Here is a 12,844-nt window from a genome sequence, read left to right on the forward strand (position 1 = left end):
GAATGCATTTTGCAGACGCTATCTGTACATACTATTTAAGATACAGTTTTTACAAAAAATAATATATGTATAAAATTGAAAAAATGCTGTGCAGCGATTATACTGGAGCCATTTTGGGCTTTGGGACGTACCATTTTTTCAGTATATAAGAAGTGTTTTGAATAATGTACTAAAGTCTCTATTGTACAAATAATAAAAATGTCACTATTGGTAATCTGGGTTCCTTCTAATGCACTGAGCTCTGTCTTTGGATGGAAAGAGGACAGTGATTATCTCTCTCTCTGTTCCTCTATTCCTGTCCCTTATTTGAAGTAGAAAGAAAGATACATGCAAGGAGAGAAAGGGGGGAGAGAAAAGTAGAAAGGGTGAGGTGATGAAGAATCAAAAAAGAAAGTTATGAGGTGCGAAGGAGGACGTAAGGACGTGGAAGGGATGGGGGAAGAAATTATGCAAATAAAGAGAAAACAGGAAATAATAAGAAGGAAAATAAAAGAAAGGAGGAAGGAGAAAGATACTGCAGGGAAGGAAGGACAGAAGGAGAGAAGGGAGAAAACATATGGAGAAAGGAATAGAGGTAGAGCGAAGAGAAAGAGGAAGGAAAGGAACATAAAAAATAATGAAAGAGAAAAGGGGATAAAGTGAAAGAAGAATAAATAAGGATGAAGTAGGATGGTTAAAGAAGAGGGTAGAAAAAAGGAGATGAGATAATGAAAGGAAGCAAGTGATGAAGAAAGGAAAGAGTAGAACGGGATGAAGATCACCTCAGCAAGTCTGCTTCTCTGTGGATTAAACTCAGCAGGGCCTCTCGTCTTCTCAGCAGATGCTCCTTTGTCTCTGTCCATTAGTCTAACAGCCTGATTCCTCTTCGTTGCTCTCTATCTGTCCATCACATCTATTCTTGACACTCATCCGAGCTGTGGATCAGCTGAGTTCGTCAAGCTGCCTCACAAACACACGCATATGTGTATATGTATATGTATATGTATATAGATCAGTGATAATTACACAAGGACATTTGCTGGAAATTGAATTGGAGCTTGTTCATTTGTGTGTAAAGTAGCACAATGAGACAGATCCTTGGTGTTCTCTCACTTTTGGGGGGGTTAGTTCAGCTTTTTTTAATTTATTTTTTCTATGTATGTACAATATTACAAAATGTTCATGTTAAAATTTCAATCTGAAAAGGAACTAGTAGCTAAATCTGTCAAATAAATGTAATGAAGTAGCAATATGTAGAAGAAGAAGAAAGGAGAGTAAAATGTAAGTACTCAAGTAATTTCTAAGTTCAAAACTGTATTGGAGTACAGTACTTGAGTGAATGTCCTTTGTTACATTCCACAACTGATGACCAATGAATAGTATTTTTTAATTTTATAACTAAGCCACAAGTGGTTGAATACAACTACCAGTACATGTTTATTCTGAGTATTGCTAATTAACAGTGTGCTGCTTTATACTTTTACTACATTTCAGAGACTTTTACTCAAGGATCTTAGTACCACTGCTAACTATACTAACATGGTATCACTGGCTAAACTTTATTCCCTGTCTGTCTTGTACCATTCCCCACCATTCTCTTGGCATCAGTGACTTCCATAGAACAACTCTGCTTACTGTGGCACAGGCCGACAATTAACAATAGAGGGTAATAGTACACACACACACACACACACATTGACTAAAGCAGAATGATGTCCTTTTGTTCCCTTTCCTCTTTACTCTGTCTTTTACACACTGGTTTTGACAAAATGATACTTCTGTGTGCTGACTGACCAACCCACTTACACAATCATGCATAAATTTCTCCCCACACTGACTCATGCATTGTGTTGGCATCAGTGTGTGTGTGTGTGTACGTGTGCATCATACAGAGCGAGAGTTTTTGTGCACCCACCAAAAGCAGTCAATAAGCTCTTGTGACCTGATCAATAACAATACCAGAGACTGAGTCCATGACCTGCATTCAGCTGCCGCTTGCGTATGTATGTGGTGAGTGTGTGTATGCAGATGAAGTGTCCCTACACTTGATCCACTGTCCACAGGCAGTCTTAGACACACAGTATACTGTGTCCAGTATGCAGGACTGACGCGTGTGAGGCAGCAACTTTGCTTTTGTAATTTTGCCTCTTAATCTTTGTACTCTGACTCATTGGCCTCTGTACAGGGATGTATCCTGGTCCTGTAATCTAACTAAATATCATAAGATTTCAAATAAATGTGTCAGTGGGACAAAGTATGTAAAAGATACACCCCAGCATTTAGGGAAATTCACTGTTTGCTGTCTTTCCCAGGAATGGGTTAGAAGATCAATAACAGTTTCCTCTTTGTTCAGCCAGTGTGCAAATACATCAGGGATGCACTTAGCTTAGCTTAGCACAAGTACTGAAAGGATATGGGCACATCATCAAAAATAAAAACTGCCAACCAACCCAAAGGTGTCTTATTGAGCCTACACATTGTATTTTGTGTACTTAACCTGTCATATTGCAGTTTAACTTGTATAACTTATAAATTAAACAGTGATGTGGATATTGTTTTGAAACTGGAAACATGAAAATAGCCTACTAACTGCTGGCAAGAAACATATTATTGTCAGATTTTGTTGTTATAATCTTAACTTTCCCATACAAAGCTTAGTCACACATGAAATATGACTTATTTTATCATGTTTTTGGTCATGCTAGCTGCCTGCTGCCGCCAAAATATGTAGACGCCACCTGGTAGCAAAGTAACACTGCTAACCCACCATTTCACATGGATATATAAAGTACTACTATAATAACTACCTTTAATATGTTAAAGGCTACAGCACTTCTCACTGACTTAATTTCTCTTGTGCTACTTGTTTAACCAAAGAGGTCTGACACAGGTATAGTGGAGATGTTTGGTTTTCTTTTCATATTGAACAAAAACAATGGTGAATGTTGTATATTCCTTGAAGAGGTTGTTTTGAGTAAACTAGGTCCTGGTACTTGATCCAGGCTGAGTGGTAGAGACAGGCCTGGGATAGTGCAGCTTTAATCTACTCAACACAATTGACTGTTTACCATGACAATACCACCAAACCCACACAGGACTGAATTTGCCTGGACTGCCGGTGGGATTACACTTGTGACATTTCAATTGGATCCCTTATATACCTAGGTTTTCAGATTAGTGTTTGTGTGTGTGCATGTGGGCACCATAAACAGACATCAACCCATCACACCCTACAGTCCAAAGTTCCTTTTCTTTTCTTAGTGGACTTTTTGTTGCATATCTTTACAGTCCAATATCCAGTTAAGCCAACCAATGTATGACATTTAGCAGCAAGGCAGTGGGGGCCAGAGAGCAGGGGTTACATAGATCTACCTCTGGGAATCTAATCAGTATCAGTAAACCCAAATCCATACTCAGGAGTTGACTGGATTAGATGCAGATCCAGCAGAGACCCTGGGATAGACCAGGCTTTTATCCACTGCACACAATATACCTGTTTAACATGACAATACCACCAACATACACAAGCTACTTATGAAGAGCCTCTCAAACCTGCTTTAATGGTGTTTGAAGGTGAGTGCATGAATGTGTGTGTTCTGTGTGTGTTTTTTAAGCACTTTTAGGCGCGTGTGTGTGTGTGTGTGTGTGTGAGAGAGAGAGAGAGAGAGAGAGAGAGAGAGAGAAAGAGAGAGAGAGTATTCATCCTACAGGACCGCCTAAAAACCGGTCGGACAGCGTTTTGAGTCAAGCCACCTGAAAGAAGGAATGGAAAACTAGTTTTACCGAAGAGACACAGAGGAAGAGTTAAAGTGAAAGAGAAGGAGGGAGAAGAGAAATCCAGCCACCCTTGCAGCTCCGGGTACTAAGTCCAAACGGTGACAGTTTCTTTTCTCCGCCTCTGTGTCGGTTTGCGCGGACTTTAAAACATTTCATAAACTTTTTTTTTCCTTTTCTTCCTCCTCTTCTTTTGACGAAAAGACAAGTTGATATATCAGAGTACCGTGGTGTCAGTTTGGTGTCCCAGTTTGGAGGCAGGCTGTCCCGGGACAGACGCACACATCTGTAATAACAGATAGACTGTGACAGCGACACAGACAGAAGCCCCGGGGAGGAGGACGGTGCGTGTCACCATGCCTGTGCGACAGAAAGGTAAATAAAGTATTTTTGGGTCATTTTTCTCTGTAACCCCCCCGCCCCCTTATATTTTGTTTTATTAAAGAAACGACGTCGAGTAAATTAGCGTGAACTTCTCTGAAAGCTCATGTTGATGTTGCTAAATCTCCCAGAAGCGCTCCCTCTCTAAATTGCAAGTTAATGTTAGATCACGAAACTTCTCTAAAACACCGATAATTTAACGTTTAATTGTTTATGGGTAAACATGTACAACTTGTAGACCAAAACTTAAGAGCGTTTCCTAATCATTCAGACCTAGTGGTAAATTCGGCACACGAGTTACCCAGAAAGTAACACATTTTAAAACATTTAATCTACTTTTCCTCGTTTGCAGCATGCTAGTCTGCACTGAAATGCATAAATAGTGAAGAAATTCTGATATGGCATTCAACAAATGAATATTATGCAAATGGAGAACATGCCCAATATTAATGTCTAGACATGTTCTCCATCATATATGTAGTTAGAGGTAGGTAAACATTAATTTATTCACCATTTATTTGACTGCGATTTCGATTAACGTCTCTCCATGCAAGAAAAGCGGCATGTATAGGCTGAACGCTGCATCTCCACTGAGTTTGATGGTGGTCTGTCATTGCTTTAATCAGCTGTTCAGAGTGCCATGGAGCCTGGAATGCCGTTTACAACCTTCCTATGCTCCATAAGCTCGTTTGCCCTCATGCCCTCCTGCATCAGAGCAACACAAATACATGGTAATAAAACTGAACACTAGTTACCAAACTATAAAACGCAAAATGACAAATAAAGTAGTGTGCCATGAACTAGCCGAATGTTCAGTATTTACTATCCAAAAAAAAAAAAAAAAAAAACATTCTTGTGGCCCTCTTCAGAAGAACATGGAGGTGAGGTTTGCTAAAAGCTCACTGACAGATGAATAACACCTGTGTCCACACTTACTCACAACCAGGTGTTCTTAATCTGTCTATTAACTTCACCCTGATGAAGACCCTGCCAGGTCTGAACCAGTCACAGTTTTTAACCATATTAATCCCCAATTAAGTGAATGCTTTTAATGTGAAGTTCCTAATCTCCTTGCTCTAAGGGTGAGTGCCTGGAGAATTGAGCCTTTCCTTTTCTGCCAAGGCTTATGGGGAAAAATGTTTTTGTTATTTACTTGTCTGTCTTGTATTTAGATGCTCAGCGAGCCCTGGAGCTGCTCCAGCAGTACCGGGCCAAATTAGATCAGAGACAGCAGAACCAGAATTGGACCAAACAGGGCCATGTGGAGGAAGACCACCAACTACAGCAGTCTCTGGACAGAGTCATCACTGTCTTCCAAAGTCAGCTCTTTAGTGCTCTGCTTGGTAAGAATATCTGTCTATTTCCTCTGCCACTGTCACAGTCACTGTTTATCTATGCACCCATTTCAACCTGTTATTAGTAGTTAGTCGTAGTAGCTTTTAAACTCTGTCAAGCTTGGTGTTCATGGCTTTTAAGGACACTTAAGGACACATTTTATACATGCTTAAGACCATATCATGAAGAATCATGCCACCCAAATCACACAAAAAAAAATCTAGCCATGCTGAGGGATCAGTTTTCACTATTTTCTACCTTTACTTGATTATATCGAGTAACATTGTTTATAGTGAGCTGTTTTTCAAATGTAATGTTGGATTGCATTATCTCAAAAACCTTACCCTTATAAGCCAGAAACTGACTGATGCCACTGTTTCTTGTGACTGACCCTTTATCTTGGTTCTTGAGTTGCTCTTCTCAATAAGTTCAGGAGCTCACTGTTGCTTTGCTTCCAGGTTTGTTTGTCTTGCATTTAGCGTTTAGTGTCAAGTTGATGGAGTAGTGTCAGTCAGGAAGGATTACTGTGTGTTTGGGACTGTTTATAAGGCTTGAAGACAGGAACTTGTCTTTCTGTCCAACAGTAGGCTAGTAGGTCAGCAGACAGAAGGCTGGGCTGATAATAAGAGAAGGAGAAGAACGCTGTTTGCTGTAAGTGGCAGCACTTACTTTCATGGTGTCTATAAGATGTTATCAGCTGGCCGCTCACATGACCATTCACCAGAAAATGGAGATCAGAACACACAGATGTAGGTGTGACATGGCCTGTCACAGAAAACACAGGGCCCTTTGTAGAAAATAGGCACAAGTTTAAAGTGTGTGTACCATGTATAAATTCCTCCCAGCAGTTTACAGACTGGTTAGTTCTGGTCGAGGTGAACTGTTTCTTGTTTGACGGAAAACACAGGCCACATGTGTGTATGTGTAGTTATAAGTACAACAACAAACTGGTTCTTAGTCTCTGGTCCCACTTGTTTTGTGCCACGCCCACACCTTTAGCTGTGACAGTAACACTTCTTTGTTTTGTGCATATGTATGTGTGTGCTTTTCACTAAACATGAGACTAAGTTCCTGTTTTGAACGTGACGTTGACCTTTAACCGAGCTGTTTCTGGTGTTACAGTTGTATTTTAGATCAGTGCTGTACATATTTCTCCTTATTGATCATTGGCATCTTGTGTTGTTGTGTTGAAGACATTTGACTTCACCTACTGTAGCATTTAATATATTTAAATATACTTTGTGTCAGTGGATGTAACTGTGCATTACTGAACTGTACAATATCCATCTTTAATGTATGTTTGGTAGCCATTTGTATGAGACAGACTATTAAATTCCCTGTCCTCTTCATTCTTCTCTTTTTGTATTTACACATCCTGTCCAACTATACTCCCTGTCATCTAGTAAATCTTTTATCTTCCTCTTCATTATCTCTTTTATGACCACTGAGCTTGTCTGGGTTGGCAGCCTAGCTCACAAGCATGTGTATGATTTAGAGTAGAATTGCCTGTCAGTTCTGTGTGTGGGGAAAGGGGGAAGTGAAACCTCTGATCCACAACAGTCACTCAATGTGCTTACTCATGAAAAAGGAAATGACAGTAGGATGCACTATTTCTCTTTTAGGTGAGGAACCCAGGGTACTTCAGGAGCTACTGTGCTGTATAACTGTAGTAGAAGTATCCTCATGCTGCCACTGGAGGTCACTGGCGTATTAGCTGAGTTTTATTTGCTTTCTCTGCTTTCTCAGAAAAATAAAGGGATGTTTTTTTTGTTTCCTGATTTAGTTTGTCTTCATCTGAATCATAAAATGATGTGTAACAGTTGTCGTTAAGATTTTCTGTTACATTTGAAACAGTTTATAGGGCTGCAGTAAATTATTATTTTCATTATGGATCTGCCAGTTATTAGTACCTTTTAGATTTATCAATTGATAGATCCATTTTTTCAGTCTGTAACAATGTCTTGTCATGTTTGATCGACTGTTCAAACTATTCAGACACTCAACTCAATGATATGAAACAAAAAAGCAGCACATCGACATATTATAGAAGTTGGAACAGAGAATGTTTTGAGTGTTTGATTGACAAATGGTCCGAATGATTGTTAGAATGGTTGGTGATTAATTTTCTGGTTACTGAATATTTGCTTTAGTTCTAAAGCTTTGTATCATTTGGAGATAACATTTCCTTCTGATACTCATTCATTCATTTTTTTGTTTTAATTATTTGTTTTATAATTCGGCTATTATTTATACAGTCATGCATTCATTAACTTAATTTACGAATCCACTCAATCCTTTTCATTCATCATGACTCTAATCTCTCCATTTCTACTTCCAGATATCCAGGAGTACTATGAGTTGACCATCCTTGCAGACAGCAAGTGTTCTGTAGACCAGACAGATGGCCCAGGGAACCTCCCTGCCTCCTTTAATCTGCCAGCACAACAGGCCTCCCCTGGTCCCCTTAGCCCCCCAGCTTCTGAAGGAGCATTTCAGCCAAAATCCTTAACCCCGAAACCCAGGTCAATCAAGTCCCCTGCTCCTCCAGTCCCATCTGGAATACCCCCAAAAAAGTCATCACCCCCAACAACACAGCCGAGTACACCTCAGTCACAGCCAGCCAAAGTCAAGTACCGTGCCCCTCTTCCTCCTGTCCAGTCTGGAGTTTCTAAAACTACTGCAGCGGAGACTTCCAAATCCTCCTCTTCTTCTGCTGCCACAGTGAATGGTGTAGAAACCCTCACCAGCTCCATAAAAACACCTCCAGCAGTATCGCTGAATGGAACGAAGCCACATCTTACTGCCACCAACTCTGGAGTTTCTTCAGAAAGCTCCACCACATCCGCCAATCCACAAAGCCTTCCTGCCTCTCCCGACCTCAACCTGGTGACTGTCACTGCCCTCGTCTCCAGCACCATCCAGGGCCTTGTGTCTCCAACCACTCCAGACAAACTCACTCCCACAAGCACCACTCCTAGCACCAGCCCAGGTCCAAGCAGGGTTACAGATGCTGCAATCATCTCTACAGCTCTTACAACCAGCAAAGACCCAGGATTAGGCAAAATCACTCCCAGCACCAGTCCAACTAGCCCCAACCAGGGAAAATTTACCTTCAGCAGCCTCAGCCCTACAGGTCCTCCAGGGCCCTTGACAAAAGGACCTCGTTTGAGGTATGTCCAGGATTTTATTTTGCAACCTTTGGCAGCATGAGCATACATTTTAGTTAGTAGGGTATATTAGCAAACTAGACTAGACTTTATAACTGATGACAGGGAAAGCTGTGGTCCAGTTTAACACATCTGTTGTAGAAAGTGGGCTTTGGTAGGCTGATCACTGCTGAAACAAATGCACAGTTAACAGTGGGCAGGTCGGTGGAATCAGGACCAAAGATCAGACATGCAACACCCGAGTCAGAGATACCTGCAGAAAGGTACAGAGAGACCAGAGAGAAACAACCATAAGACTACGGGAGAGAGAGAGGACACAGAGTTAATGACATGTAATAAAGGCTAATACATATGAGTGGGTCTGAGGAGAGAAAGAGGAAAGAGAGATGAGAAGAGGTGTGCAGAGGATCATGGGAGGTCCACCAGCAGCCTAGGCCTATAGCAGCATAACTAAGGGATGGTTCAGAGTTACCTGAGCCAGCCCTGCTATGGGCTTTATCCGTAACCATAAAAGCCCAACAATATCTATAGCTATAATTCTAACTAACTATAGGTTTAGTCATAATAATAACTAAAGCTACAAGTAACTATAAACTTTGTCAAACAGGAAGGTTTTAAGCCTAATTTTAAAAATAGAGAGGGTGTCTGCTTCCTGATCCCAAACTGGCAGCTTGTTCCACAGGAGAGGTGCATTATAGCTAAAGGCTTGGCCTCCCATTCTACTTTTGGAAATTCTGAGAACCACAAACCTGCACTCTGGGAGTGAAGCGATCTGGTAGGATAATATGGTATTATCAGGTCTTTGAGATAAGGAGGAGCTTGGCCATTAAGGTGGTACAGGAGTTACAGTGCTGCTCATGCTAAAAAAAAATAATTTCTTCAATTTATATTCCCCCAAAAAGAAACCCATTGCAAGAAAGATTTACATAATCCCTGAGGTTTAGGACTGTTTAGAACTTAGCTGCCATAAACTGCATATAGGTCTCTAATCTTTCTGTTCCTCTTCAGTCAGTGATAGAAAAGTATGTATTGTGCATCTATTTTATATAAAAATGTCTCAAATTATAATTTTCAGACGACAGCTCATGTAAATACAAATTGAAAAAAAGATGGATGTCACGTTCTTGGAATTAAGGTGTGGATAGTACAGAATAATAACTGACAACTTTCAGAGTTCACCTCCAGACACCCTCTCTCCCTGATCTCTGTTCTTAGTCCAACCAGCCCTGGGCCAGTAAAAGTCACCTCCCCTAGTCCCAGCCGTGGTCCAACCAGCCCCAGGCCAGCGATCGGCCCACTGACCCCCAACAAGGTAAGACATCTCTGGCTGTTTATGTGTTAGCGCCTGAGGAAACCTGCAGGAAATCACACTACAGTTAATAGCAGAGTGAAAGGCAGATTGCCTCTTATCTGAAGGTGGCTGAACTCAGTCACTTGGTGGCCACCTTGAGGTTACAATGGGGCTCCATGATTTTGGGAAGGAACAAGAAGCAATTATTTTTGTGCCTTGGAGAGCTTGATATACTGTTCATTATTGATGCATGTATGTGATTAGGTGGTAGGGATTTCTGGATAGTTTTTGTGGGCTTGATAGCCTTGTCATATTCTGATTTTATTTTTTCTTTTTTTTAATATTCTGATTTCATTTTGCTGTCATCTGTCAGGTAGTATATAAGTTTGCAGTGATGCCCTGTGGTGCTGCAACATCGGCCAAACAGTGTTTGCAATATGTATTCTGTTATGACCACTCAGCAGATCAGTAATATAGTGTTGACAAGACATTTGTTACACCACCTTTTTGTGCCCAGTTTATCATGTGTGTTGTGTTGTTGTTCATTGATGTAGTTGACAAAATTGGGAGCACAGTTCACCCTGCTAATGCAAATACAGGGTTATCATTGTCATGTATGATAACATTTCATAGAGGCATGAATCTAAATTCTGATTACCCTGCATTTGTTGTTTCATGTTTAAGACAGCATTGCCCTCATATGGAAATATCTTTGATACAGGGCAAACATGTTTATTTTGTGACAACCTGTCTCTTTTTGAACCGGTAACATCAAAAAGGCTGCGGATGGCTGCAGAGAACAGAATTATAAGGACAGATCATTTATGCTGTTTGAACACTGGCTTACATTGGATTACATAATATGACAAGAGGAATCAATTCACTTCAGTAACATTTTATTGTTCCGTAGAGTCAGCAGAAAGATCTCAGGTTTGGGCTCATGCAACTGGTTTTGTGTAGTTTGGGCAGTTTGACCACAGAGTCACTGTGTTCACATTGTTGCTCTGATCTGCTGCTGATAGTGAACGTCTTAGGAAATTGTGTTGTTATTGACTTGCTTTGCTTCATATTGAAGCTAAGGACATTTGTCCTGCCAGCCATATTGTTTGTACTGCTTGTATTGTTCTGAAGTTGGTGCCCGTTCTGGATACATTACTGAGGTGTTCCTGAAGCCTGCAATAACTGTTTTTTCTGGCCTTGTGTCGGAAGAACAAACAGGTTGTGACCATAACATTGACAAACCATACTCTTTCAAGTTGATATGGAGAACTTGTTAGCTAACAGCTGCTTATTTACACATCCAGCATATGTTAAAATTAAGAGTTTTGTTCCTGGTCCCTGGTGAATGGTCCAATATTCAGTATTTTTGAGTTGTGTTGTGGTATCTGGCTCATAAGCTGATAAATACTCCTCAGTGTGAACCAGCCAGTCACTGACTGTCATTCTGCTGTTTGGTGCTGAACAGGTGTGCACAGTGGGTTTAAAGAGTTATTATCAATAGTGTTTTGTGTTGAGTTGAGTTAAACAACCAGAGATCAAATCAAGCACATTTTAACCAAAATCATTTAGCATGTTGCTTCACTCATTATCCGTTATTGATCTGTTTAAAATACTGGTCTGCTGATTTTAACTGTCTGTAGGAGAAATCGAGACCCAGTAAAGATGTTCATTAGCACAATCCAGTGCAAACAGACTGATAACTTTCTGTTGGCAGCAGTGAGCATCAGGGGAGAGAATCAACAATGAGTGCAGAAGTAGAGTAGGACATGAATAGGGACAAACGTGAAGTTGTGTGTATGTGAGTGTTTTACGCAGGAGATCTGTATGTGAGACAAGGATTTGCTGTTCCATCCAACTTTCCTGTCTCCACTCCACTGGTCTTGTAGAGTATAGTATATTGTAATGTTCTATATTCAACAATAACTGTAGTGATGTTGTGTGTCTTTTAAAAAAAAAAAAAAAAGAAAGAAAGAAAGAAAAAAGAAAACCCAATATCCTGCATGAGTGAAGTCTCATCTCTTTGGAGCTTCAGGCTGCATATGGAGCTCTAACTTGGCCAATACCGACAGTCAAAGTTGAAAGTAGAGCATCCATTGCTATACCGCTATTACTGTTCACTCAGTCTAACCCAACTCCTGCCAAACAGTGACTGACCTGATAAAACAGCAGAGAGTGGTGTGTGTGTGCTTATGTCTGTGTATACACGTCTGTCTGCGTGAGTGTTTGCCTGTGCATCCATGTGTATGCGTTTCTGCGCCTGTCTCTGCATGTTTGCCTGTCCATTTTTTTTTTTTTTTGTGCTGAGTGTGTTCTCTGAGTGTGCGGATACATATTCTGAGCCATGCAATCTTTGAGGTCAAAATGTGGCTACCAGCTGCCATAAAACGAAGACAGCAGCTGGAAAACAAGAGGGCGGGTGGAGGTGCACCGGGACAGCTGCCATGTTTCCGAGTCGGCCTCTATTTTAGTGGAGAAGTCCTCTCTAGCTCTGATGAAAAGACAGGTGGAGAGGACATGAGAAAGGGAGGAGAGAGAGATTGAGGGATGAAAGAAGCAGAGGAGAAGGAGGAGACAGAGAAGGACTGACGGCAGAAGAATGTCCCCCACACCAACAAGCGGCCGAGTGGTGGAACAGGAAAGTTGAAGCTGGAAGATGTTTCGGTGAAACTTTGCCAGTGGGACTGGCGAGGATGGACTGCATCTGTATCCTCACTACCAAGGTGAGACACAGGAAGAGAGCAGGTAGAGTAGACCAGGAGACAAACGCACAATTTTCTAGTGACTAAATTATCATAGTTTTGTGATCAGTGTCCTTACTGGCGTCATTCATTCAATTATTACATTCATCCCTGTAATTTTTTATGTTGTTTGAATTGTGTGCAAAGCTTTGAATGAGCCAGACAATCTGACACAACCT

The 12,844-nt window shown here is 40.9% G+C and overlaps 1 protein-coding gene across 2 annotated transcripts in view; it reads left to right on the forward strand.

Moving 5' to 3' along the window:
- Positions 1–3,762: 3,762 nt before the first annotated feature.
- LOC121183214 (discs large homolog 1-like protein) overlaps positions 3,763–12,844 on the forward strand; it is a 96,231-nt gene continuing 87,149 nt past the window's right edge. Inside the window, exons 1-5 of one of the 2 annotated variants that reach the window (XM_041040171.1) lie at positions 3,763–3,838; positions 3,958–4,128; positions 5,307–5,477; positions 7,808–8,639; positions 9,852–9,948. In XM_041040171.1, the coding sequence (XP_040896105.1) occupies positions 4,110–4,128; positions 5,307–5,477; positions 7,808–8,639; positions 9,852–9,948 (1,119 nt within the window). In that variant the 5' untranslated portion in view covers positions 3,763–3,838; positions 3,958–4,109. Of the gene's footprint in view, positions 4,129–5,306; positions 5,478–7,807; positions 8,640–9,851; positions 9,949–12,844 lie in introns of both variants that reach the window. The other variant, XM_041040172.1, reaches the window with a different exon arrangement.

The sequence above is a fragment of the Toxotes jaculatrix genome, chromosome 6, assembly GCF_017976425.1.
Source record: "Toxotes jaculatrix isolate fToxJac2 chromosome 6, fToxJac2.pri, whole genome shotgun sequence".
Classification (NCBI taxonomy): domain Eukaryota; kingdom Metazoa; phylum Chordata; class Actinopteri; family Toxotidae; genus Toxotes; species Toxotes jaculatrix.